Raw genomic sequence first — 25,339 nt, 5'->3', positions numbered from 1 at the left:
TACTACATGTACCCCACCAAGAAAAGGCTTATGAGTTCACAGTATTATGCTACCATCTACCTCAGGAGAAGACATTTGCCCACGATGAAGGAAGGGCAAGAGCTTCAGGCAAGTTTCATAATCAACCTGATGACTTCCACCTAATATTGTGTTTTCAACTTAGAGCCTGAAAATCTGACCTTGTGCTTTGCAACATCCATCTCTTACTGTCTTCAGCGAGAGTAATATTCACTCAGTAACTTCCAGTGAACTCCTCAAGCCTTAACACCTGATTGCAGGATAACAAAAGTATTGATCTTTTAAACAACAGGCAGTGTTGTCCATTAAAAAAAAAAAGGGGGGGTGGGGGGGTGGTGTGGAATTAAAAGAATAAAATCACAGATTGTGTTTCTTGGCCATGGGGAAAGAGAAGGAAGGGGCAGCAAAATAAATATAGATATGTACACACACTGTTCAGATGTGGTTGTGAAGATTATGGGAGTTTTCTCTTGAAGTGTTTTGCAGATGGGAAGTTCCCAGAAGGCCAATGGGAGAGGTCTGAATGCCCTTCAAGCTTGTTATACACTATTTTCGGGCTGATACTCAATCGCATTTTGGCTAATTTTGTTAAGTTCAAACTTCAGCTGTAGATGCCACATCACAAGGCTACACTAATTCGTTCTCCCTCCCCTTGTGTCTCAATAAGAAAGATAGGATTTCCAAGTTCAAGTGCTTGATTCTTAAGAGGCACTCGGTATTATTTTTAAGAGTTTATTATTTTTATATTCTTAAATTTCCACATTGTATTTTTATAATTTTATTTTGGTTCCCCTCTCTCTTTTTATTTTTCTTTAAACCACTGCACCAGAATGTGTTTTGACCATCTTCCAAACTGAAACACGTACAAAAATTTCTGAAGCATTCCAATAATTGTAAACTGGGCTGTGCTGCCCAGGCAGGAACTCTGCTTCTCTCTCTTTCTTTCTCTCTCTTAAACAAAAAGTATTTCCACTGAAAATAAAGAGAAAAAGGTCTTTTTGCAACATACAGCAGCAGTGAAATAGGACACTCCAGTTTCATATGAAACAGGCAACGCGAAAATAGTCTGAATTTTAACAACCTACATTAGGAAAACTATAAAATATAGTATGGCAATTAAGTAAATTGTTACCTTCAATTCTAAAAAAGAAAATCTTCTCATTTTATTTTAGAATTGCTAGGCTTCTGTCCTGCAAGAGTCAAGAAAACCAAACCCATCCTTTTCCAGATTTATTACTATTATTATTATATTTACAAAGAAGCTAAAGTGTGTAATGGAAAATTATGTAGACAATGTCCCTGGTTGTACAGAAAATGACAATGCAACCTATTATTTTCAGTATAAATCAGCTCTCAACCTAATTACCATGTTCTTGTAAATATTCTATACATTACTAAAGAATAGGGCTTACTATCGTCGTCTGGATCTTGCAAATGACTGCAAAGGAAAAACACACAGAGGCCCATTGATTCCCATGCATGGAGTCCAAGAGTCCACTCCGCCAGTCTCTTTGCGAATCAAGACCACAGAGATACCCACAATTGCTTAATTATATTCACCACCATACCGACAAATATGAAAACTTAAGGGATATGTAAAATCCATTTCATTATTACAATTGTTGCTCTTCCTTTACTTTGTTTTTTGGTTCCTCTCCTTTTCTATTTTAGCCCAGAAATATAGTTGGTCTCCTTTGGCTTACAATCAACTTTTCTCTCTTGTTCTGTGCTGCTGCTCCGTGGCTCATAGATAATGGGAGATAACTGTGTTTGTTGAAAAACAACTTCAACTTAAGAAGAAACAGTAGAGCCAATTCTAGCTGTTTTCATTTTTCTAAAAACAGTGTCATGTCAGAATTCACATTCCCAGTTACATCTGAGTTGACAGTGTCCCTTTTTCAGAAAAAACTCTCTTTGCAGCAATGCTAATCTCCTTCCACATGCCATTTCAGCCTAAGCACAGTTTTGACTCAAAACAATACTGAAAGATAATGGTTATGTAAAAACCCGCAAAAATGTGTTAATAATAAATAAGCCAAAAGGCATATAAAACATAAAGCCAAACACTGGATACAAGAGATAGAAATCACATTTTTTTCCATAAATATAATTTCAGTGCAAAAGCCGCTGTTAGTAGGCATGCCAGTCTGAAAAATAAATCCAGCATTCCAATTAAACACACAGCTTATTTTCATGTGAGGTTATGAACAATGCGTTTTTACGCAGTTCTGTTGGAGAAACACCATCTCTGCTCTGCGAGCGATTCAGCATAAACCACCTGTGCTTTTCCTCTCACGCAAAGGGGACAGCAAAGAGTTAAAGCCTGCTCTCTGCAGAAGCCTTCATCGCTTGAGTGGGATTGAAGCTTTTTGCTTCCTCTCACATAGGGGTCAAACGAATTCACAATACTCGATTCATAGAGCAGTGTGGAGCTGAAGAAGAGAGGTCAGACAGGTTCAATTTCCAGTAATTTGCACAACCAACCGTGTTAGCCCTGGACTCACGTCAACACTTTGCAACCAGAATCCCCAAAGATCTCTGCGTTTGGGGTACGCCGATAACGCCCTATGCGGTGCCAAAGCTGCATTGCTGTTTAGTTTTTTCCACAACTCACATCATGATTTTGCTCAGAGTTTGAGCATGACACCGTCACCTATTTAATTTCTGCTAAAAGCGACTTATCTCCCTCAGAATAAAGATCACTGTGCGAACTCTGAGGTGGGCCAAAAGCTCTTCTAGCCCTACAAGGGGCATGACTGTACAGCCTCCCACGTGAACGCAGGCAGCACGTCTGGTGTGGTAGAAGCACATTTGTATGTCCTGCTGGATAAGCGTTCTCATTGATCAGACAATAGCAACATTTGCAATGGAGAAGATTAACAGAAAGCACCGTGTGAAAGCACCTTCAATCCCTTTGCATATTACTAGAGAAAACTCTCTAACTTAGATACGAGGGGGAACTACTGAAGGGTCTTGAGATATTATCACATATGAAACCATCACACTTGAGAACTGCCCAACTTCTACTTTCTTATTCAGTTCCTCAGATCAAAACTAATTCTTCCACAGAGACATGAAAGCATTTACCCTCCTGATGACAAGCAAGGACTCACCCATCTAATACTCAGCCTAATGTTAATCCAAAACCAGCCACCTGCATGTATCTCAAACCAATAAAACTATGAGCAGAGCACGCACCAAAATGGACTTGCATTCCCTCAAGGAGCTGGCAGGTAATCTCTCCATTTATTATTCATATGGTACCATGATAGAAATGGTGCTTTTCAAATAAATAGAAATTTATTAATCTCTGCCTAACAAGCATCCAGTCCAAAAGCCTGATTCCACAGCTCCTTAAATAGGTGACTCGCACTAGTAAATCTTACCTCACATGGATGTTACAGAACCAGACGCTAAATTATAAATCTTGCAGGTCATAGATTACAACAACAGGCTATGATTAAGCTAATTATCATATACTCATGCTGTTAATTAGTTAATTTTTTAAAATTTTAGTATATGAAAACATAGATGCAATGTCCAAGCAAGCTAAAAAGAATGTCAAGAGGTATAGTCTATGTAAAGCTGAGCCTACCTCATGTGTTTCAATTTTTGTTGGGCAAATTTGGAGCAGAATAGCTGCAGGATACCTGGTTTGGCAAACTTACCATTCTGAGGGCTACTATTTTGCACTTGGCCATCTGAGTTATCATTAAAAATAAACATGGAAGCATAATTTTGGAGATTCAATCTGAAATATCCAGAAAAGATTGAATACCCATGGATTAACTATCTAGTTTGACCAGTGTCTGAGGTCCAAACACCGCCAAGCATTCAGGCACCTGACTCTATCTGAAGGCAAGGGAGATTACATTCCTTTAAAAACTTGAGCCTTGATGCCTTTAAGGGAAAGAGCTTACTGCACAGAAAGTTTCTGCAGTTTCTCAAAAATGTCAACATTTTGGATTCATCTAATCTCTGAAATTCACTCTACAATCAGATTATGTGGCATTTTTGAATATAGGTCCTCTAGTTTGCCTGATATAATTATGTAGCTCAACTATCTCCAATGAAATGTTATAATGTAAGTCTTTTATTCAATAAGAAAATAGACAGTAGACATATGTAATCATAAAAAGATTGAGCAGGCTCATTTCCTGAAGTTTATTTCCTTTTTGTAACAAATATTTACTGTCAAATGTTTATTACTTTTACATTTGGATTTTTTTAATACTTTATTGAATTAAAAATACCACATTACCATTGGCTAAAAGAGGAGACAGCTATATTTGCCAATAATTTCTACAGCTAATGCCAATGACTAGTGCCAATTTTTTTTTTTGGTTCATATTTTTGTAGACAGCTTTGAGACTTACGATACAAGTATTCTGCAGATGAAGCATGAGAAACACAAAGGTGAAAAGAACAAAAACTTCGAAGGCTTAAAAATTAAAGCTGGTCATTTCCTGTAAAGAATTTCCTTCTATAGCCTTCAAACACTGTTTCAGAGTAGCATAACAGGATGCAAATATTTATTTAAATTAAGGGCACGTGACAAATGACATAATTGATCCAAAGCTTCGCAGCATGAATACTAACTCTTAATGCATGTAAGAGAACAGAACAGAAAAATATTTCTAAATAAATGATTGCAAATTGTTTTTAATCTGCTGAAGTTCTACAAGGCTTTTCATGAGAAAGTACTGAAGTCCTTACAAAATATGCTTTTCTTTGGGATATACTAAAGGAGTGAAGAAGGGAAAGAGCACAGTTTTTATTGTGTTGTAAAGATGTCAAATAATAAGATCGGTGAAAAATCTTGGGAGACACAAACACCTGCTGTCTGTATCTTACAGAGAAGAACAGTGCTTCTTGGCTTGTTATTCTGGCAAGGAACTTGTCCCTGAAGCAATTCCAGACTGGACATGCAATTTCTGCCTGAGAAACGCTGACCACCTACCAATAGGCTGACATTCTCATTAGACACTGGACTATCCAGAAACAGAATGTTTTTTATCGCAACGGGAAATAGCAAATGTCTATTCCAACACCAGTCAAGCTGGGTGACACCCACACAAGTGGAAGAACTTGAGTCATCCTGGGTAGATCTGGGGTTTTCTTTACAGACCTATATTCTAACACTTTGCTTCCAGTACAGTAGTCTTGGTGGTCTGCATTTTCTCGATGGAGCTGGAAAATACAACCTACCCAGATTCTTTTCTTATTGTTTTATATTAGCTAGTTTCCAAATCCAAAATAAATAAAACAGCAAATGTGAAACAAAGAGCATGTTCCCAGGACTTACATGTGTTCAAGAGTTTTAGTAATTTGGCACTTAGAAACCCCAGTTATCACCAATTATTATTTTCTTTGTTAACACTGATTTAAAATCCCAAGATTGTTCAGAATGGGAATAAGAGACATCTAAAAAAAACAAATGGCTAGTTAATGACAGCAAGAAACCTGCCCGCTTCATGCCTGTCTATATAGGACAGAATGCTGCCAGCTGGTGCTGGTGACAGGACACAGTGCTTTATGACTTTCTTCTGAATACCTCCAAGGCCACACTGGAAGTAGTATTTCTCCAGTCCCTATCTAAAGTGGGATGCAGACAAGCTTTGGTCAGAATGAAGACGTCTAACTACATGCAAGACCTTAGGAAAAATTTAGCTGTCTAAATTCCAGACGACAAGTCAGACAGCCTCATCTCAAATACGATCTACTCCTAGAGACACTAAAAATCAGTGTTTCCATTTTGCCAACCAACTATGTGATATAAGCCATGTTGCACTCAAATCCTGACTAAACATGTTGCTTAGAAAACACACAGGAAGGGACCTAGTTCTGCACAAATCTCTAAATGGCCTTATCAAACAAGCAGTCATTAATATTTTCTTGGTACAGAGCTGAGTCAGCTCCTAAGAACACTGTAACGGTCTGAAGGTGAGGTTTACTGAAAGATTCAGACAGTCGCCTAAGCTGACTCTGTGGAAGCCGGCAAGCACTCACGAGAAGAGACTTTGACCTCAGCTGAACTGCCAGCAAAACAATCTCTACTGAGTACGTCAGCAAAACAGTGTAAAAAGGGAACTGTCCGTAAATTAAGACCAAGTACAAACACAAGTTTTTCTGCGTCTGCCCTAGGGGATTAATAAGACCAGTGTGGGGAAAGGAGGACTGCATACAAATGTGCTGTCAGCACGAAGGGAGTTTGACTACTGGTTTTGTATCAATATTATTGAACACGCTGAAAATCCCATTAAGTAGTTCTGAGGAAAGTACAGGCTCCTTTTCTTTGCCAGTGCTTGACAGCTTTATTTCCGCTTCCCACCTTGTTTCCAGGTACCCCCCACAAGCTCTTACCTCCATATTCTTACAGAATGTAGCATTGGTCCCAAAAAGTATCTGGCACTGTTCATCGGCACTGTAGTGCATTCCAGGCAGCTTGTGAGGGAGCCGCACCGCGTATTGGCTTCGGGGGTCTGTTACCAGCAAACAGGTGCTGACCTTGGACCTGTGGAGCGTGAGAATTAAATATGCCTTTAAGGGAAAGCACGTTTGAACTGGAGTGTTAGATCACTGCTGTAGAGAAGCTGCTGTCCTCTCTTTAACAGGGAATCTGATGACCTCATGTGAAACAGTGGCAACTTTTCCCAGTATATACCTGGAAGCCTTCTAAATCATTGAAAACTATGGATAGAAAGGTCCGTGGGAACTCATCCCTGGCCCCAGGCCTCAAGGCAGAATTGGCTATATTCATATCATTCTGGGTTAAACATTCGTCTAAACTACTCCTAAAAATCTGATGGAGACTCAGTTCTGCCCTCAAGATATCTCGTCCAAAGCTTCATGAGCCTGACAAAGACAGCTAGAAAGTCTTCTATCATGTCTCACCTGAATCCCCTTAGCTGAATTTTAAGCCCTTGACTTCTTTTCTTAGCCATTACAGACATAAAGGAAAGATTTTTCCCTTTGCTTTCACAACAATCTTTTACAAACTGGAATATCACTTTGTCATCTCCCCTCTATCAAGGACCAGAGTGAGCTCAGATGCAACTTCTTTTTCAACTTCACACCTTTAAAGTGACAGTAGATATCCCAATTTCTTTCATTATTTTCCTTTGTCTCCCACTTCTAATCCCCAGCGTGAGGAATTTTCCATGCTGAATCCATTTCTAGCAACAAAAGCACTGGCCACTGTGCCAAATGCTGTTTGTCAGAGAGCTGCACTGTAGGTTTAAGACCACAATTCCAGAGTTCGGACAATTCTAGTGCTTGCCATAGTACATGAGAGTTAACAAGCAGCAGGACAGAAATCCTTCCTGAACTGCTGAATATGATGAACTGAAATATGGATGCAGTGGGAAAGAAGTTTATAGTGAACTGTGTAAGACCAACACTCACTGAGGAGTGAAAAAACACGACCGCGTTATCTTCAGGCAAAATAAATTTTCCATAAAATAAAAGCTATTTAATAACAAGAGTGACAGTAAAAGCCACAGCATAAAGCTGGCAGTGGAGATTTTTTCAGGCCATCTAAACGCAGACTTTTTGTCATTGCAAACACAAAGGGTATTTTTTCTAAAATGAAGGTGATCTGGGATTGTTTTTAAGAAGCTATCAAGTACATTGACAACTGCACATAATTCTTCTACCTCTCTGCAAACCTCAGTTTTTAAAGGGGTTACCGTAATGGAGACAGATTGAAACTTGCACACCCTAATGACACACGCACACAATTTTTCTATAACACATGGAATTCTTGCCTGATAGGATTTTTGATAATCAGCAAAATCCTTACTTTAGGAAGTTTTCAAGGTCGTCTCGGCTGCATGAAGACCAGGAAAGGTCACTTGGGTTCCTGCCTTTCACCCATTCTCCAGACATAATATGAGATCTCCCTGCGCAGGGTTGATGATCATCATCATGGCTCATTCCCATGCTGTTTGATTAAAACAAAACAAGACAAAAAAAAAGCTGTCAACTTATGATGTGAGTTTCTCATTTCCCATTGGACTTAGTAATGACAGTCTCAGCAATTAACAAGTCGAAAACAGGCTGCACATACAACACAGAATCATTTACCTACTGTCCCGGGTACCTGCTTCATTAATAAAATACAGATTCCTTTAATTTATCAGTTTCCTTAATTTCACAAAGGTATTGGTATTTGTGTGCTTGAAACTTTTAAATGTGCTTCTTATGGACCTTCCTGCCAGGAAATGTAACTATTTGAGGGTTCCCGAGAAGTGAACCTGGAGAAGTGATGTAGCACAGCTGAAGGATATCTGCTAGAGTATCACAGCTAGTATTTATTGAAAATTTTGGATTGCTTTCTCAAATTTAATAGATATGGTCCCTATAATCATACTGAGAAAATGGTCAACAAATTAATACTAGAGATGGGCCAATTTTGTTGTTGTGTCAGTGTGAATTTGGAATAACTTTACCTTTAGGAAAAACATTTGTCTAAATTTGTGGTACTGTACAATCTCTGTCTCATCTGACTTTGAAGCTGATCCTTCTTTGAGCAGTGGGTTGGACCAGATGACCTTCAGTGGCCCTTCTAACCTAAATTAGTCTGTGACTCTCCACCAGCAATGCTCAGATAGGAGCCCGAGGCAGAATCAAGCCTTCATTTCTGCAAGCATTGTCCAAACAAGCACCAAGACTGTCCCATGCCAGCCTCAGCCAGAACAGAATGCGTCCTACTCAGCAAAACAAGCCATCTAAACAAACAGCAGATTGTGTAGTATAAACATACATGGAGGAATTCAAACATATTCAGTGAGGATTTCAAAAAGTATTCAGAAATAGAAAAGTATTACTTTAACCTCCATCATTTAACTTCCCACTCAGGACCCTTCTGTCACTAGTGGAATCTCTACCATTGGGCTGCTACTGTAAATCACTGTTCAGAATAAACCTCTGCTGCCACTTTAGGAAGGTGACACTGTGCTGCTGAAGCGTAGGTCCTCATGAAGAGCCTTCACGGTGGCAAAGGTGGGATAACCAATGTGACCAAGTTCACCTGCCAAATCGGTGAAACATCAGAAGTCCTGGCTGTCAGTCGTACACTCAGCCCATCGTAACATGCCACCTGGCAGCAAGAGTGAGTTAAGCTTCCCATCCTACTTTGAAATGATCATTAAAACCATTTTTTAATCACAGAATAATAATATTTTGAAATGTTAACATTCTTCCTTCTAGTCCAATGTGAAATGGAAAATGGCTTTCAGATAAAAGATGCCTTGTATGGCCAGCATCGCTTTCTAGCAAAATAACAGTCACCAATTTGGGGCTGAAAACACCGATTAATAGGAACTCACTAGGTCTCCAGCTGGCTGGACTGAGCAAGCCAGGAGCAGTCCTTTTAAATATGGTGTTGGACAATTTAATCCATGCTATTTCTCCACAAATCAGAGGCTCCTGTTTGCTTTCTGACTGTGCTCTTGGCTTTGCTTCTCTCCAGTTTTGGGACTCAACCATTCAAAGCCTAAACATGACATACATTTCGAGTTGCAATGAACCAAAACCGGCTTAAACAGTTTGATAATTATGGCTTAGATTAAACCACCATCTATGCTATTTTTAGCTTAAAGTGAAGATTACACGGTGGAGTCTATTATTTTAGGTTTATCTCCAGGGACATTATTATTTCTAGCAAAACTACATTTAACATAATTTTTCGACTCAGAAGTTCCTAGTTATTCTTGTTTTTAAACATTTGTGGGTTTTGAACACAGCAGAAACATTAAAATCAAGCCCATTTTGTTTGATGCACGCAGGAATAATTTAACAGTCTATTAGTAACTCTAACTTCAAAACAGTAAAGAGTGAAATTCCTGCTCCACTGAAGTGAATGGGAGTTTTGCCATTGACTTCAATGGAGCCTGGATTTCACCCCAAATATTTCACCCGTGTTGTTTCTACACACAGAGAAAACTCTTCACATGCTAGGAAGAAAGTTCCAGCAGTATTCCTCCAATGCAAATAAGTCCATCTAAAGTTTGTATTCCTAAAAGTCAGGAAAGGAAGGGCTAAGTGCCACGAAGCCAAGGTATGTAAGCTTGCTGGAAACCTTCCAGAGGAAAGCTTGCTCAAAAATGCCAGTTGAGAAGGCTTGTGGGCATGCAGTTATCCCTGTTAACTTTTCTAATGGAAATGAGGTGGGTTCCACAGTTTCTTTCAGCTTTCCTGCCTTGTGACTGCCACCATGCTGAGACTCAAAGTTGAGTCCTTCAGGTTTCTACTCTGTCAGAGCTTCTGTGGGACGAGACTTGGCAGCTCTGCCATTCTGACAGCTTCCTGAATGGCCTCCTGGTCGGCACCTCAGCTGTTCCACTTAAAAAGGGTGAAAACAAACCATCTTCCTGACTTTCAAAGTGTTTTAGGCTCCCTGATTTTATTTCTTCCACAAAAGACTAGTGTTTGGTCTAGAGTTGTTAATTAAGAAATGCCTTAGCTTTCTGATTTACTTCATTTATTCTTTGCTAAATTTCTTGAAAGTGGGATTTTTTGTTGGCAAACACCAAGGGTACCAGTTACCAATTAGTACATTCCTGCCCTTAATTTTATTTTAAACGTGACCTCATGAAAGATGTCTGCCTAGAAGAAGTGCTGAGGCTAACATTCATTACTCAGCTTTGATTTTGCAGAGGTGTCTGAGGCAGATAGAAAGTATTTTCTATAAAGACTGAGTCAGAACTCACATCTCAGAGCTATTTACAGGCTGCTTCTGAAATACGTTCAGTTCTTACATGTGTGGAAATCGACACCTTTCTGAATCATTCCTGATTTCTCAACAGAAATACTTCAAAAAAGTCATAAGCATAAAGGAATTGAGCCTGAGCTATTGGTATAAAGCAAAGTCAAAAGAACCATGCCAGTTTATATTAGCCTGGGATCTGGCCTCAAGGTACACAGGCAACCTCTACTGGCCTCTCTGTGATGAGTTTCTGGTAGAATGAAACCAGCAACACCTTTGGAGCCTGTTTTAATTGGCAGTACAGAACTTTTCCCAGCATCTACTTTACCTTACAATGACCCACTTGAGGAAAGGATTAAATGACCTGCAGGACTAAGGCATACCCTAGCATGCTAACACATTCTTTTCTAAAGTTCAAGGGTCTCCAGCTACATCAAAGGGATCAGTTTTTCCTAAACACATAGTAAATGTAATGCCACGCTGATTCTTTTCACTAATGAATAGTCCCCTTCCTTTTAAGAGAAATAAATCAGACACAGCATTTGTAGTGAACAGCAGTGCAAGCGCTGATTCAGTACTTTGCATTTTCTTTGTGATCATCTAATCTTACCTGCTATTCAGAAGTTCGCATGGAATTAGAAGCAGATAATCAGTCGCTTGAAATATTCTGCCATGGGAAGGAGTTCTATTCTTACATGAACAGATCTTGAAAAAAGAGCCGATAAGAATGGCTCTTAGATTAGAAGCAGGAATGTCAAAATGGCACTACATGACCCTGCAAACCCACTGTCCTCAGTGCTCTCCGAGTCATGACTATCTATTTTATCAGGAGCAGTAAACACATGCTTCGTGTTATCTTTTACACCACAAAGCCAGCAGAGCCATTACAGATGGGCAGGACCTGATTTCACTTTGTGCTGTTATTACCGCAGTCACTAGCTCCATTCTAAGCACAGGGTAGATTCCAGCCTTCGTTTCCTCACGTTCTCCTCCTGAAGACAATGAGATTGCACAAAGGCAAGCAAGAACAGCTTAGACTGTCAGCCCTTAAACTCCTTTCATTCTATGTTTATTCAGAGTAAGCACAACGGGACTCTGGTTTCACGCTCCAGCTTCTTTTCTAATATAAATAATGCATTAGTTATCAGTTAAAGACACTAAGGCGTCACCAAAGGAGTCCTGCAGCATATTTATTGTTGCTCATCATATGTGAGTCCAGAACCAAGCTGACTGACCAGTTTGAGTTCTGATCGTTAACATAATCACAGCAAGGCAAATTTTATCAGGAGTCACAGGGAGGCAGCAACAACAGATCTCTTTGATGCTGCTTTTTTGTAGAAGGAGACTTTAAAGCAGGATCGCTATGAATAAAAAAAAGAGCATGCAGTCTCTCAGTGGCCTGGTCTCTCTGAAGTCTGTGCTCCTTTCCAGGACACTATTCTCTGTCAGAGTCTACGCAGCAATCAGAAATGGGTCAGGATGCCAGAATTACACTCTGGGCCTGAGCCGGCCAATTTCTTGTGTAACCCTTTTTAGCTAAATACAATTAACAGCCGTTTGTTTTCTCACAGCAATGCTAAATAAATGCACTTGCTTTGTTTGTTTCAGTCATTAGTGGAGCTTCTCCTCTGGACAGTTAATGTAACTAAACTGCTTTGTTTACCCTCGGTGCATTTACCAATGTTTCCTGTTATTCTTTAACAGCCTGAGCCAAAGAGCACCAAAGCCTGTGGAAAGCCTCCTACTGCCTTCAATGCACTGTGCGTTGCACCTCCTAGTTCTTAAGGTCACGTACACAAATCTTCATCAGAATCACTACGACTCTCAATAGGTTTCCTATTAAAAGCCCCAAATCCGAGTTTGAGGATAACCCCAGGGGCTCGGGGAAACTGATTTAGGAGACGTTTTAAATTTTTTCAACAGCTGTAACTGTGGCTGGTAACAGACCATTTGAGAAATCCCAAGGATTATCATCGTGCGCTCCCCTGCTGGTGGGGAGAGATGATGAAGTAGGGGCAAAAGGCAAGTTTGATAGAAAATACCATGAACAGTAAAAGAAGGGCTTTTCTTCAGAAAAAAGCAGAAAGAGGGTAGCAAGTGAAAGGAAAAACTATGAAGAAGAGAAGTCTGAAAAAACCACACCCAGAAGTGGAAACACCGTGACCTTCTACAAACCCTCTATTCCAAATAAGCCCTTCAGCTGGCTGTTAGTAAGAGCTTCTCCATAGCTTCCCCGTGAAAGCCAAACCATTCCATTTGTCTGAAAATGATTGAGGGTGGGTCAAACGCTGGTTCACTTTAGAAACCAGTGACACTTAGGACTAGCAAGGCTACCCAAGACAAGCTGGCTCTCACCCCAGCTGCTTATTAAACTCCTGCACAACACACAATCGATTGTGTTCCACACAATTGGCACTAACCTCAAAGTCACCATTTCTCCAAGGAACAGCAAGGCTGTCCAGCTACCAAGAAAGAAATGAGGACAGTGGTTTGTCTCTCACTTCTACAGACAGAGAAATCCAAGGGAGAGTCTTTCTTTTCCTGAAGAACCAACTCACAAACTGCTGCTACGTGTAAACTCGGCAAGACATTAAAAAGAGCGAGCTCCTTGGGGCCACTTGCCCTGCAGACCAACATGGACTCAAAGAATTGAGCAAAGGGCCTTGTTACAGCAATGTCCCAAATACAGAAAGGGACAGAAGGCTGTGATCTCTCGCTCCAAGTGGAAGCTCAGTGGGGCCACTAAGGTATTTACATTCTTGGCTGACCTTTTTTTTGCTGGGAAGCATGTTTTTCTCTACCTGTGTTTATAACAGGAGGCTCTCAGTCGGCAGAAGTTCTCTAAAAGGCTCTGTTTCTGCAAGGCAACAGTGAATTGTTGAGAGCTACAATGCAGTACCAGGAGCTGCACATCACAGCAAGGTAGGTCACTACTGACCTTCTCAAAGAGCATATGGGAGAAGTCATTCCCTGTGACCCAGCTTGCCATGAACTCACCCAGAGCTAATCTAGCATTAACTGCAGAGCCAGAATTAGGCACAAGATTTATTTCTAAACCCCACTGGAGAAATATAAATGCAAAGGGAGGGCAGAATGGACAACATCATGGCATAGTGTGAGAGGGAAGGGAGAACTATAATTTATCTGCTCTGGCATTTCAGTGTGGGCAGGATGACAGTGCCCCATGAAAGCTGCTTATGTAGACATGTTGTGGGCACAAATGCCATCTGTTTATCTATAAGAAGGACATAACTGAAAGACAAAATTCCTCCCCCTTCCCACTTCCTATCGGGTCTCCATGAACGGTTGGGAAGGGAGTCCCGTCTCTATAGTCCATCCAATCTCAACCACAAAGGAAGATGGCGGTATGGAAGGAGGTTATGCGGGGTGTGTGGCTGACAGCTGAGAACATTAAACACGGCCATTAAACTCAAATCAATACAGGTCACTAAGCAGAGAACGTACGTCAACAGTTCTCAGCAGCTACTGACTTGGGCTGGATTTGAACCAGCAACTTAGAAGTGGGAGACAGTATATCACATAATCAAGCCTGTGAGCCGTCCAGTCCCAAATAGAATTCAATGTTAGGAATTTTTATTAACGTTTGAAATTGAAGCTGCATCACTGGAAAGATGCCTACTTCTGAACTGGTTCAACATGTTTAACATTTCAATATAAAATGCTGATATCTTGCAAGTTACGAGGTTTGCAACCAGTTGAGAATAAAGGCATAAGAGAGGCAGCAGTGAAATGGAGTTGCTCATTAGAGCTGGAATTATAATAGGAACTGCAGTGCAAAATAAGGATAGTAAGTTTAAGAGAGTGACCTAGGAAGGTCTGAATCTGCAAAGCAACCCAAGAGAGGCAGAGACAGACAGAGAGGTCAGGAGGGAGTCCAAGTGAGGCATGGATGAAGGGCAAACTAACAAATGCCGGGGAAATGTGCTGAGGTGAGCTGCGCTGGGGAGGAGGCAATGAAACAGCTTGTGTAACCGTCTTACAAAAACAACAGTCACTAATACTGTTGGATTAATGGAAAACAGGCTTTTTCACCTTGTGCTTTTCAAACATGTAAACACAGTCACTTAAATATAACTCAACTATTTCAGAAGCTGTCAGGAGGTACTCTGGGAAGCTGTGATGAAGAGAGGGAGATGACCCTACTTAAAACATCTGAAGTAATCAAAGATGGTCATTGTGTACATAACGTTATCTAGAACAGGAGGGCTGCTGAGCTATTGGTTGGTTTTTTTTTTTTATCAGAAGAGACAACATTTAAAGGGAGCCATGACTACTGGACTCTTGTTTTCATAACCAAGTTTATGTCACTCGCCAATAATGAAGTAACCAGATATTTTATATGGTTATCTACTCATCAAGCAGCCAAGAAATCAACAACAGCGAGTGAGAACACACGAATGCCTATAGTGAATAACAGGGTGGAAAGCGGTGGTTTATTCAGCTGCATGACAGATCCAGCCCTTTATGATATGGTTTTCATTTAAAAAGAATTAGTTCTTTTGCCATGGAATCTGGAAGGCAGCAAGTATGAGCCTGTGCCGCAAGGGACAGATAGCACACACGAGAGACTAACATGGCAGGAACAGGCAGTGTGGCCTTTTACTCGCTCCAACATTTCACCTAAAAGCTTGCTGCCCACGTGGTCCTAGACACCTGTCACAGAGCTGGCCAAACGCCACTGACATCAATGACAGTCCTTTTGATGGAAGTTAGACCAGGGCCATGAAGAATAGGGTGAATCACCTTATGATCTTCTCCCCAGCAATAATATCACATGCTCACACTACTGACTACTTTTTCCAGCGGAGATTTGCTCATGCGATTCTCTCTTGAGAATCCTTGCTGTTTTGCAGAGGGGCTGATTCAGCGCGGGGCAGGCAGTGCCTGATGTATTCCAAGACTTTTGGTAAGATGCAGGAATCCAGCTGCGATGCAACTGAACACTTACCGTCCGAAGGCCTGCCTCCACTGCATCTAATTTGTAGGATGTGGGCCCAGCATAGCAACCTTTTCCTGAAAAACCTTCAGAGTGTTTCTGGTAAGAATCAGCAGGTTCTGAGAATGCAGAGGGTAGTGTACCATTTAGCAAAAAAAGGAGTGCTCCACCAAACATAAAGTCCTAGAAAAAGCTAAAGTTGATCAATATAGGCACAAATAAACTTGGTGAAAAGTCCACATTGAAGAGGTAGCATTACCTGAAGAAAACATTCTTCTTCTTTCTGATCTTAATGCTCAGTCCTTTCCACGTCCCATGTAGTATCTAACACAAATCTCTAAATGTGAGAGCTGTCAACCTGAGTAGCTCCAGCAGTACGCATTCAGGATCAGAAAGGACTGTGAATACACAGCGTAGTGTAAACCATTCAGTACCAACTCTCCCAGCACAGACGGGGTCCTGTCCTGGTCAGAATCCTGTCACTCTGAAGGAAGACTTCTAAAGATGCAAAGTAAAGTATGAAGCTACCAATGAAGAGACGTTGGCTACTTGTCATGATCAGAGCTGAGCTGTGACCCTAAAGAAAGAATAAAGTTATCTGAGGGCCAAAGGGTAGCAACCCCATGAAAACGTATGCACTAAGCTGTTTCCTTGCCCTCCAGAAGATATAATCCACTTCTTGGACATAAAAAATGCTCTCTCACTTGCTTCAGTCTGATTTCAGAAAACAGGGAACTGTTGAAGCAGGAGCACAGTGACTATGAACGAAACAGTGGTGGGCAAAGAAAGACTGCTTATTTCTCTTTTCTGGTGAGCAGAGGCTGCTGTGCTCCATTGCTCCATCTGCAGCTCCTTGTATACAGAAAGCACCCTGGTGCGTCACACAAGTAAGATGCTGAAGGGTAACAAGCTGTTTGCTTTCAGCACTGCCTGGAGTGGGTGAGAACGAGACCACAGAAAATGTGACATGCATTTCCTCAGAAGATGAAAAGGGAATATAAATTGTAGGGTGGAAAAAAGACAAAACCCTGGGATAGCTGGGTGGGATTTCCCACCCACCAGGGAAGACAGACAAAAGCTCAGTAAGAACGGCTGACGGGTCTGTCACTCAAAGTGTCAGCAACCCAAGGGGAATCTCTTGCATGCAATCACTCGAGTGGGCTTTTAAAAAACTCCCGTGAAACCAGTGAAAGCCTCCAGTCAACTACATTAACGACTGAGGGTCAAACCTGAATGAAGAGATACAACATGAGACACCCTTAAAAGCAAGGAGACGGGAGCAACAGTGGAGCATATTTGCCAAATATGTGCAACACAAGTAACCACAGATGTCCCCCACTCTACCCCATCAGGAAGCCACCCACTGCTGAGCGTGGCAGCCTGGGAAATGCACTGTAGGAGTCAGGAATGCTGGCTGTCTTCTCCACACCAGGAGATGAATTCTCCATTCCCGGAGGTGGGAATGAGGAGATGGCCGATATCAAAAGGCAAAGAGGTGTGAAGTAACTGTAATATATATAATTCTATCAGCATCGAGGCTTCTGAAGTCCGCAGACAAGCCAGTGGATACAGCTCCCAGAGCAGCAGAAGTTATTTTCACAGAAACAAGTATTTTTCAGCCTATTTCTCTTATTCTTTTTTTCTTGGTCTGTGTTGCCAATCACTGCAGGCTTGCAGATTCAGTGCAAGAAGAAATCCATCCTATGTGACTCTCTTACACTGATTCACCAAAATAACAGGTGACTGTAGTGGACAGTAACAAACCTGTTGTGCTCTCTTTCACTTGCAAGAATTAAAAAAAAAAAAGCAGCTGTTTAGTAAAAATATTGCATAGGAAATGTATGATCCAATTGTATTAGTTGCAGTTATAATACAGCAATAGATCAGTCTGCAATAGTTCAGCTGAAGACATTTGCTATAAGGACACGGCCTTTGCAGCGGTATCCTTGTACAGTCACTTCCATCACTCAGGAGTGCTCCCCATCCTTACGGAAACTTTCTTTCGGTAATGCTCCTCCTATATTCCAGCTCCCTAAACTCTTGGGATTGTTCATAATGGTGCAGCCGGGAAAATAATTCATAATCTCAGAACCATCTGGCCTTATCTGTTCATAAATGAATTTAAAAGCTCAGCATGCTATCTTACTTAGTCTCACTCATTTGATCAGTAGGCAGAGACTGGATATCAAACAGGAACCTTGAAATTATGGCTTGGTATCAATGTAACCTGGTCTAGTGGAAGATGTTCCTGCCCATGGCAGGGGGGGGTTGGAACTAGATGATCTTTAAGGCCCCTTCCAATTCTAACCATTCTATGATCATATCTGGATTAGTATTGAAAAGGTGTCAATAACAGAGTGAAATAATGGAGAAAGAGGTAAAAAAATATACCCAGTAGAGAGGATGACACGTGAAATGAGAAGATGCGAGTTGATGTTTGTGCACACAAGCAGAAAAGCAGACGACGAAGTCATTATTATAATGTTCCTGTAGGAAAAGCCAGTTTGCCACATTACTTTAAAGCTACTAAACCCAGGCAATCCGCATTTTTATCAAAAATTGACTATTGATGACCATGGTGGCTCATGATGGCCACTAAGGAAGAGTTCTGCCCTCTTGGGCTAAATGTATCCCACGTTACATAGCAAGCAGCTTTTCTTGAGATAAAGGAAGTGCAAGACAGGAAAGAATTTACCCATTGAAAGGTGCTAGCAGTTTTGTGTTTTCGAGAGAGAAAGAGAAAGCTGTGCTTTTGAAGGACAGACTCTTTTTCTAAGTATAAAGACTACCTAAACTAAGAAGGAAACTGTTTCCAGGGAGCATTTCTTTATCCTGTCTAGTTTTAATGTGTATAATTAAAATGCCAGATTAGATAGCTAATAAAGTGCCAGGTATCTCCGGAGTGATGCCGGTCAACAGCAGGGTGGTAGGAAGGGAGCCCAGGTGGCAGCAGGTGGAAGAGACAGGTAGGCTTTGGACTCTCACTGGCAGGTGAGAGTCAGCTCCCAGAGGGTGGATATCAGAAATTTCAGAAAGGTCCAGCTGTCTCATATGTGGATAAGATCTGGCATACAAAATGAGCATCTCAGTGGACTTCGGAGCAGAGAAAGAAAGTATAGGAAGAAATACTAATTTTTAAGGCTTAACACTCTAAGCTAATTAGAGCCCAGCAGGAAGGAAATTTTTCAAGTATGTGAGAACAAACCATTATGATCAGATGCCTTTTGCTTTGATTTGTTTTACCTAAACAAGAACAAAAGCAGAAAGCTGAGAAAACTGTGGATTATTATTCTCTTTTTTGGAAACTGCGGGTTCAAGTAAAGACATAGATGACAAAACCCTGCTGGGTTGGATCTAGCAATGGAAAGAGGCCCAGCATCTCATGTAGGGAGGATTTTGCAAATGGAAAGGGATCAGTGAAAATAAAGAAAGCCCATTTATTTAGTTTGCCTAGTAAACTCTTTTTGCTGAATTTTATTCCCCAACACAACTGTTGGCCAAAAGGCAGCCAATCTTGTTCCACTACAGTGCAGCCTTCCACTGACATAACAGTAAAGGGAACCACATTTTTAGAGGCAACAACATTTCCACTGGTGTTGCTGCTGCTGAGTTACTATCAGAGGCTTTTCCAAGTGTCAGTCTGGGCTTTATCACCTTCCTCAGCTCTGCAGTCATTTTCACCTGGAACCTGTTGAACTCAGCAGGCCAGGCAGACAGCATAGGTTACAGGCTATTGGAACCCAACTGCTAGCGGAAAAGTAAATATTTAAGCTAGATTGCTGCCCTTGTATAAAAAAAAAAAAAGATTATTTGGTAAATGGCACTTGCGAACCTAATATTTCCTGTGTTGGTGTGTAGTGTAGCGGTTGCACAATGGGGATTTGTACTGTCCCTGTGTTTTAGGTCACTGGGTGCACAAGGCTGTTGCCAGCAAAGCCAATGAAGTGTGAAACCAGAACCCTTGTAGCAGGAAGCATATGCAAGATTTGCCAAATCATTATGGCCCAGCTATTTAACGTGGCCTTGGCTTACTCAGCAGAATAAGCCTTCAAAAAGAAAGACACAGCTGGCAAAGCCACAAAGCTATTGATTAAGCGAAAATTGTGTTGTCTGGGAATTTCTAAATGACTGTCGTTTGCCTGCTTGGTGCAGTTTTATTATGTTAAGTAACGCTGTACAAGATGCTCAAAAACAAAGAAATTAGAGGGACTGCAAGAGAATGTTGTCTCACTAGGGATTACACAGAAATCCTTCACAAAGCGTGGAGTAAAACCATAGAAACCCTTGCCCAGAACCACACTAATGCTTGACACCGGAGTCCAGAAAGCAATGGGAGGTGGACATTCCCACGCCCAGTTCCAATGTGGTCACATTCCAATACAGTAAATAAACTATTAAACTTGGAAGATACAAGGGTGAGAAAAGAAATGCATGGTAGAGGGATGGTACCCCACCACCATGCCAGGATTAGCAGGTTCAGTAACCACACCTGTAAATATCTTGCAGTTTTACATACAACTAAAAAACCTCACCCCAAACCAGGCCTATTATCCAGATTCTGGCACATAATACTACTTGAACCTCTCCATTTCTCCTTCCCAATCTTCTTTTTCTCTATATGATTTCTGTATGTGATTTTCTTTATGTGACTTTTCTCCGTGTGATATCCTACTGTCATTGCAAAACTAGCTTGTCCAGCCAAGGTTAATACAACAGGGATATTCTACTTCTGGGATTCAAATTAACTTACTCAGGTATTCTGTACTGTATTACGTCGGGCAAACACACCTTCTCTTTAGTGGTGCTCCATTACTACGTCTTCCCCAGGTCAAACCATCCATGCCTGAAGAAGTCTCCTCTGATTTTTTTGTTTACATATGTTTAGATTTATATCTGCCTTTGATCTCTGCTTCCTTTTGACTAACTTAGGACACAGTTTTCAGAAAGCTATTATCAAGCTACTTAGGTGCATAATTTTTTTTGTCTAAAACAGACCTCTCAGTATTGTTGCCAAAAGTGGAAGAAGCACATCCTGAGATTTTAGGCTATACCTACTTCTCTCTCTAAACCAGAATACATTATTAAAGAATACATGATGAAACAGTGTTCCATTATGTCCTTTTGGAGTTGTACAGAGAAGGGCAACTTAACTGTGAAAATGTGCTTGCAATTATCTGTGGAAGAAGAATGAAACCTGGGAGGAGGGGAACAAGAAAAGGGAGCCTGGGAACAGAGAGAGACATTCCACAACAGATTTACAACACAAATGGCAGAAAATAAAATTAGCAACTCCAGGGTGGGTACGGACTGTTGCCAGCATTTTTGGCCAGCCTCAGGGTGCATCTACACGGCAATCAGTCACTCCCAGGAATCCTGCGACTGCAATATACGGGAACAGTGACATACTCCTGCGAGACTTAAAATGGAGAGTGCTGGTACTAGTAGAGTATAGCTGAGGCAGTAACTGCCCAAATCAAACTACCCAGCTACTGAGCAACTCTTGGTGCAGCAACACAGTACCTGAGCTTGCTAGAGTAAAGCTTGCATGGGATTGCCTCTGGCTCCAGTCCTCCTTGGGATCCAACTGACCTTGATTTTCAACCCTTACAAATGTAGATAGATGAATTCCAGCACATTGTCTTTTGGCAGTATGGTCAAAACAGTCACACAGGGTTTTACAAAGGCACAGAGGGAACTGCACCACAGCTCTCCACCACAAGGCAGAGTCTACATCCAAACTGCCAGCAATGCCACTGGAGTGATATACCCAGTGACAAGACAGATCCTGTCAGCCACAGGCTGCATCCCTCAACCATCACGTAAATGGATAGTACCCTACAGGCTGACAGGATGGGCACCTCTTTGCAAGGTCTCTCTAGTAAAACATTCATGCACAGGAGTGAATATGATGCCTGTGGGCATGTGTTAAACCAGAGTCTTTAATACTACCCTGTGCATAGAAGTTTGGCCTCATTTGCAAGACAGAGGGACTAGAGTTAAAATTGAAGTTGTCCGGATAACCCTGAAACTGAGACTTCAGTGCTTCTACACGTTTGATTCCGCAACTTTAGTACTGTTGGTTTTAATGCCTTTTGGGAGGTAAAAAGTAATCTGGGGACAGATTGCTTCCTGGCAATTAATTCATGTACTTTTGCAATAGCAACGAAGAAAAACATGCCACAGAAATTTAGGTCAGGCAGAACCTGCCTGATAAATGCGGGACTAACTCATGCCTCTGCTACACTTCAAACCACAGTTGCAAGGTCTGCCTTCTTTTCTGTGACTGATCTCGCTGTCAGCACCACAACACTCTAGGATCCTACTGGTTTTTTTGCTCATACTCCTAAAAAACAGTTCTTTACAAAGGCTATGAAGAAATCCTTGCATTTGCCATCATTACAATGCAGGTGGTCAAAAGAGCAACAGAGAGCAGAAAAAGAAACCCACATATGAGCTTTTCTGAAAAATAGGGTTAATGTTTAAAGTTAGCCAGGATATGAACTACACTCGGCTGCCTACATCGGTAGAGCCGTGTGTTCAAGACTAGACTATGGTGAGCTGCTCTAAAAAAGACAGAGAGGGGGTTTGGGATTTTTTTTTTCTTTCATAATATTATAATCCCAGGATAAAATGAGAGCATTTGTAGCAAAGGTCCCTCCGTTTTTATATTGTTTCCAGAACTGTTCCCTTTGCACCCTACCATGATTTGGCTGGCTGGCTCCATCGCCACCAGCACTGCACTGACTGGAATCACAAAACAAACTGCTTAAGAGAAAGAACAGTTTTACATCAGCACAGTGTGTGCTCTGCAGCACTACCTGACTGCTCAGACTGGTCTCCCATTTACTCTGGTGGTCCTCAGCTTCCACATGAAACTTTTCGTTTTTAAAATGCATTATGACCAAATCTTTATAAATTGCAGGGCAGAGGAAAAGGGGGACTGTTAATTTCCTGTTTGGTTCTTAGCAATTAAGCTTGTGTGCCTGCACCACACTGACCTGGCTTTGCCAGTGTAAGTTGTCACAGGACATTATTCTGTACCTCTTGGATCTGCTCAAGACACATTCTCCCTCAGCCTGTGATATTTTCACATTCTGCTTTACAATTATTTGCATGACACAAACTCTCTGCTGGGTGCTGCACTAGCCAGATCAGGGAGGTAAGTTTATTCACTAGTCTATTAGCTTAAATATCAGGCCACAAAGGGAACATCCAGAGAGTGCTTTTCCCTTACCTGCAAGACCACTATTGCTTGAGACACACCACAAAGGCCATACTTAATTATGCAGCAAATAATTATGCACCATTTCAACCAAGCTACATCTATGAAGACTTAAAGTCTAAAGGAAATAATCATACTGGATAGAAATCTGCCAGTTCTAAACTCTTCTCTTGGCTGATTCCAAATCCAGAGCTCTTTGGTTTGTGCACTATAGGCTTTTTACCTTTGGACTCGTTTTTGTCCTCATCTGTTTCAGCTTCAAGTCTGAGGCCATGCGGTTTCAGGCTGTTGGCAACAGACTGAATCTTGCTTATTGTCAGTTGATTTTGATTCACTTTCTTAAGGGCATCTGACACGGTGTGGCTTCCAGCCATACCATCTCCAGCTATTCTCTCACCATCGAGGCAGTGCCAGGTTCTGCTAACTCATGAATGGGAATCTTCCCTACCCACCCAAGCCCTCCCCTCATCCCACAACAGGAAAGCCAAGGCTGTTGAAAGAAACAGGAATGGCAACAAAGCTGGCATTGTTGTGCGGAAAAACCACTGGCTACAGCTCACCCGCTTCATTTAGGGGATAACGGATATAAGGATGAATCCCAGCTTTTGTTTAAAAAACTTATTTGCCTTTTTCTTTGGAGAATGACTTGAAAATGGTAACAATGTCACTGCTGTAGGCAAAAAGCAAACTGGGGTGGGGGAGAGTGGCACTATTTTTCTGAAAGTCACAGTTGTTCAGGGTGGTCTTTGGGGTATGAATCTCAGATCAACTTCACACTGGTACATTTCATGGAGAAGGAGGAAAGGACCGTTCAGGATCCTGTTGACAACAGTAGGGCATTTTCAAGCTCTTACTGATGGAGTTGCCCTGCTAGTCTGAGGAAAAAGGAGAGTAAGGAAGCGTTGAGCATATTAAGCTGTTTATAGTATGAAGACCTTGGACTTACACTTTTTTAAGACTTCAGGGACCACTGTGATCATTGTGTCTTGCCTTTTGTGTAGGTCAGACACAGTACTCCACCCAGCAATCCCTGGATAAAAACCAACCAACCGTGGTTACATTGAAGTGCGTTATTTTAAGAGACATCCACTACTGACCATGCTGAATGAAGGAACGAGGCCTGATGAGGGTCCTGTGTTGTATGGTAAGAAGTTTGATTTGCAGCCTCATCACATATTCAGTGGTCTGTACTCTCCCTATAACCTTTTTGTAACAGCAAAATTCTTCTCCTGGACTCTTTATAGGAAAAATTTTATCTAAATACAAATGGATGATCCCTTTCTGTCCATGGACCAGAATTATTACTCCAGATTTGAAGATATACATACAACAGATAAAAGTTATATCACTCATCTCATCATCAAGCAACAACAACTCTATAGGTTAAACCTGAAGAAGAACTTTTATAGGACCTATAAGCATCACCCTAATGGACCCATTTAATGATGTCTCCATGTTTTCACAGTGCAGCTGTCTGTAATAGTGTTTTTTGCAGGGAGTCCAAATGACATTAGTGGCAGATTAGGAATCTGACACATCAATTAGTAATCCATTCACTTTTTCCAAAGTCTACATCAGAAGCTATCTGAATGCCAAACTGGGCTTGTGATCTCCACATACGTTTGTTAGTCTTAGGGCAAGAAGTAATAAATCTCAGCTTTTCAACATTCATAAGGAAATCAGCCTTCAATAAAGCTCACAGTTACGGCTCTCCAAAATTTATATTTTTTCTAATACGGATGTAAGTTTTGGTTGGATTTTTTTCTTTTTAAGTTAAGAAACTTGCACCTAGTTTTCCTTAGTTTTCATTTTTAAACCTGAAGCTCGTGTCAGCTTGTCTTCATCTCTGCAATGTATTTCCTTACATTTTACAGCCACTTAAAAACTAGAAGTTTGTAGGTAAAGCGTGAAAACAATCCTTCTATTTGCACAAGAACATGCTGAAACAGGACTTCTCAGAGCATCCTGTTGCAGTTCTAAAACAGACAAATAAGGAGAGATCTGACACCTAGTAAGGTCAATGAAAAGACTCCTGTTGACTTCAAGGCCAGAAAGGCACCAGTAAATTGACCTTTGAAATAAGTAACTGGGTCACTGGTGGATGACAGTAGAGAGGGATGATTTTGATGCTCAGGTTGGGTGAGGAGAGACAGATGGCATTTTTTCTCCTCTCTTTTGACTTGGCACACTGGAGTTTGATTCTGCATGGGTATGGCTGGGCTTAAGCAAGGGAAGAAGGGGCAGAAGGGCTGAGAGCTTGCTCCGGTGTGTGATAGAGAACTGCAGTCATTGTGAAACAGGCTAACCTGGAACTTGTCCCCAGAACACCTGTGGCAGCAGAATCCTGCCACCAGCTTCTCTAACTTAACCCAGCTGGCTCCTTCAGTTGGAGCCTTCCTGACTCACTTGCCCTCTCAGAGCTACGTTCCCCAAA

General features: G+C 41.3%; 1 protein-coding gene across 1 annotated transcript in view; it reads right to left on the bottom strand.

The window, feature by feature from the left end:
* The window catches only part of ADAMTS17 (ADAM metallopeptidase with thrombospondin type 1 motif 17), a 185,713-nt gene that overhangs the window by 84,372 nt on the left and 76,002 nt on the right, over positions 1 to 25,339 (bottom strand). The window contains exons 9-10 of the mRNA XM_074155909.1: positions 7,820 to 7,960; positions 6,382 to 6,532 (exon numbers count right to left, since the gene is read on the bottom strand). Coding sequence (XP_074012010.1) covers positions 6,382 to 6,532; positions 7,820 to 7,960 — 292 coding nt within the window. The remainder of the gene's footprint in view (positions 1 to 6,381; positions 6,533 to 7,819; positions 7,961 to 25,339) is intronic.

Source organism: Numenius arquata, chromosome 11, assembly GCF_964106895.1.
Source record: "Numenius arquata chromosome 11, bNumArq3.hap1.1, whole genome shotgun sequence".
Classification (NCBI taxonomy): Eukaryota; Metazoa; Chordata; class Aves; order Charadriiformes; family Scolopacidae; genus Numenius; species Numenius arquata.
This window is presented reverse-complemented; position numbering and strand designations above follow the sequence as displayed.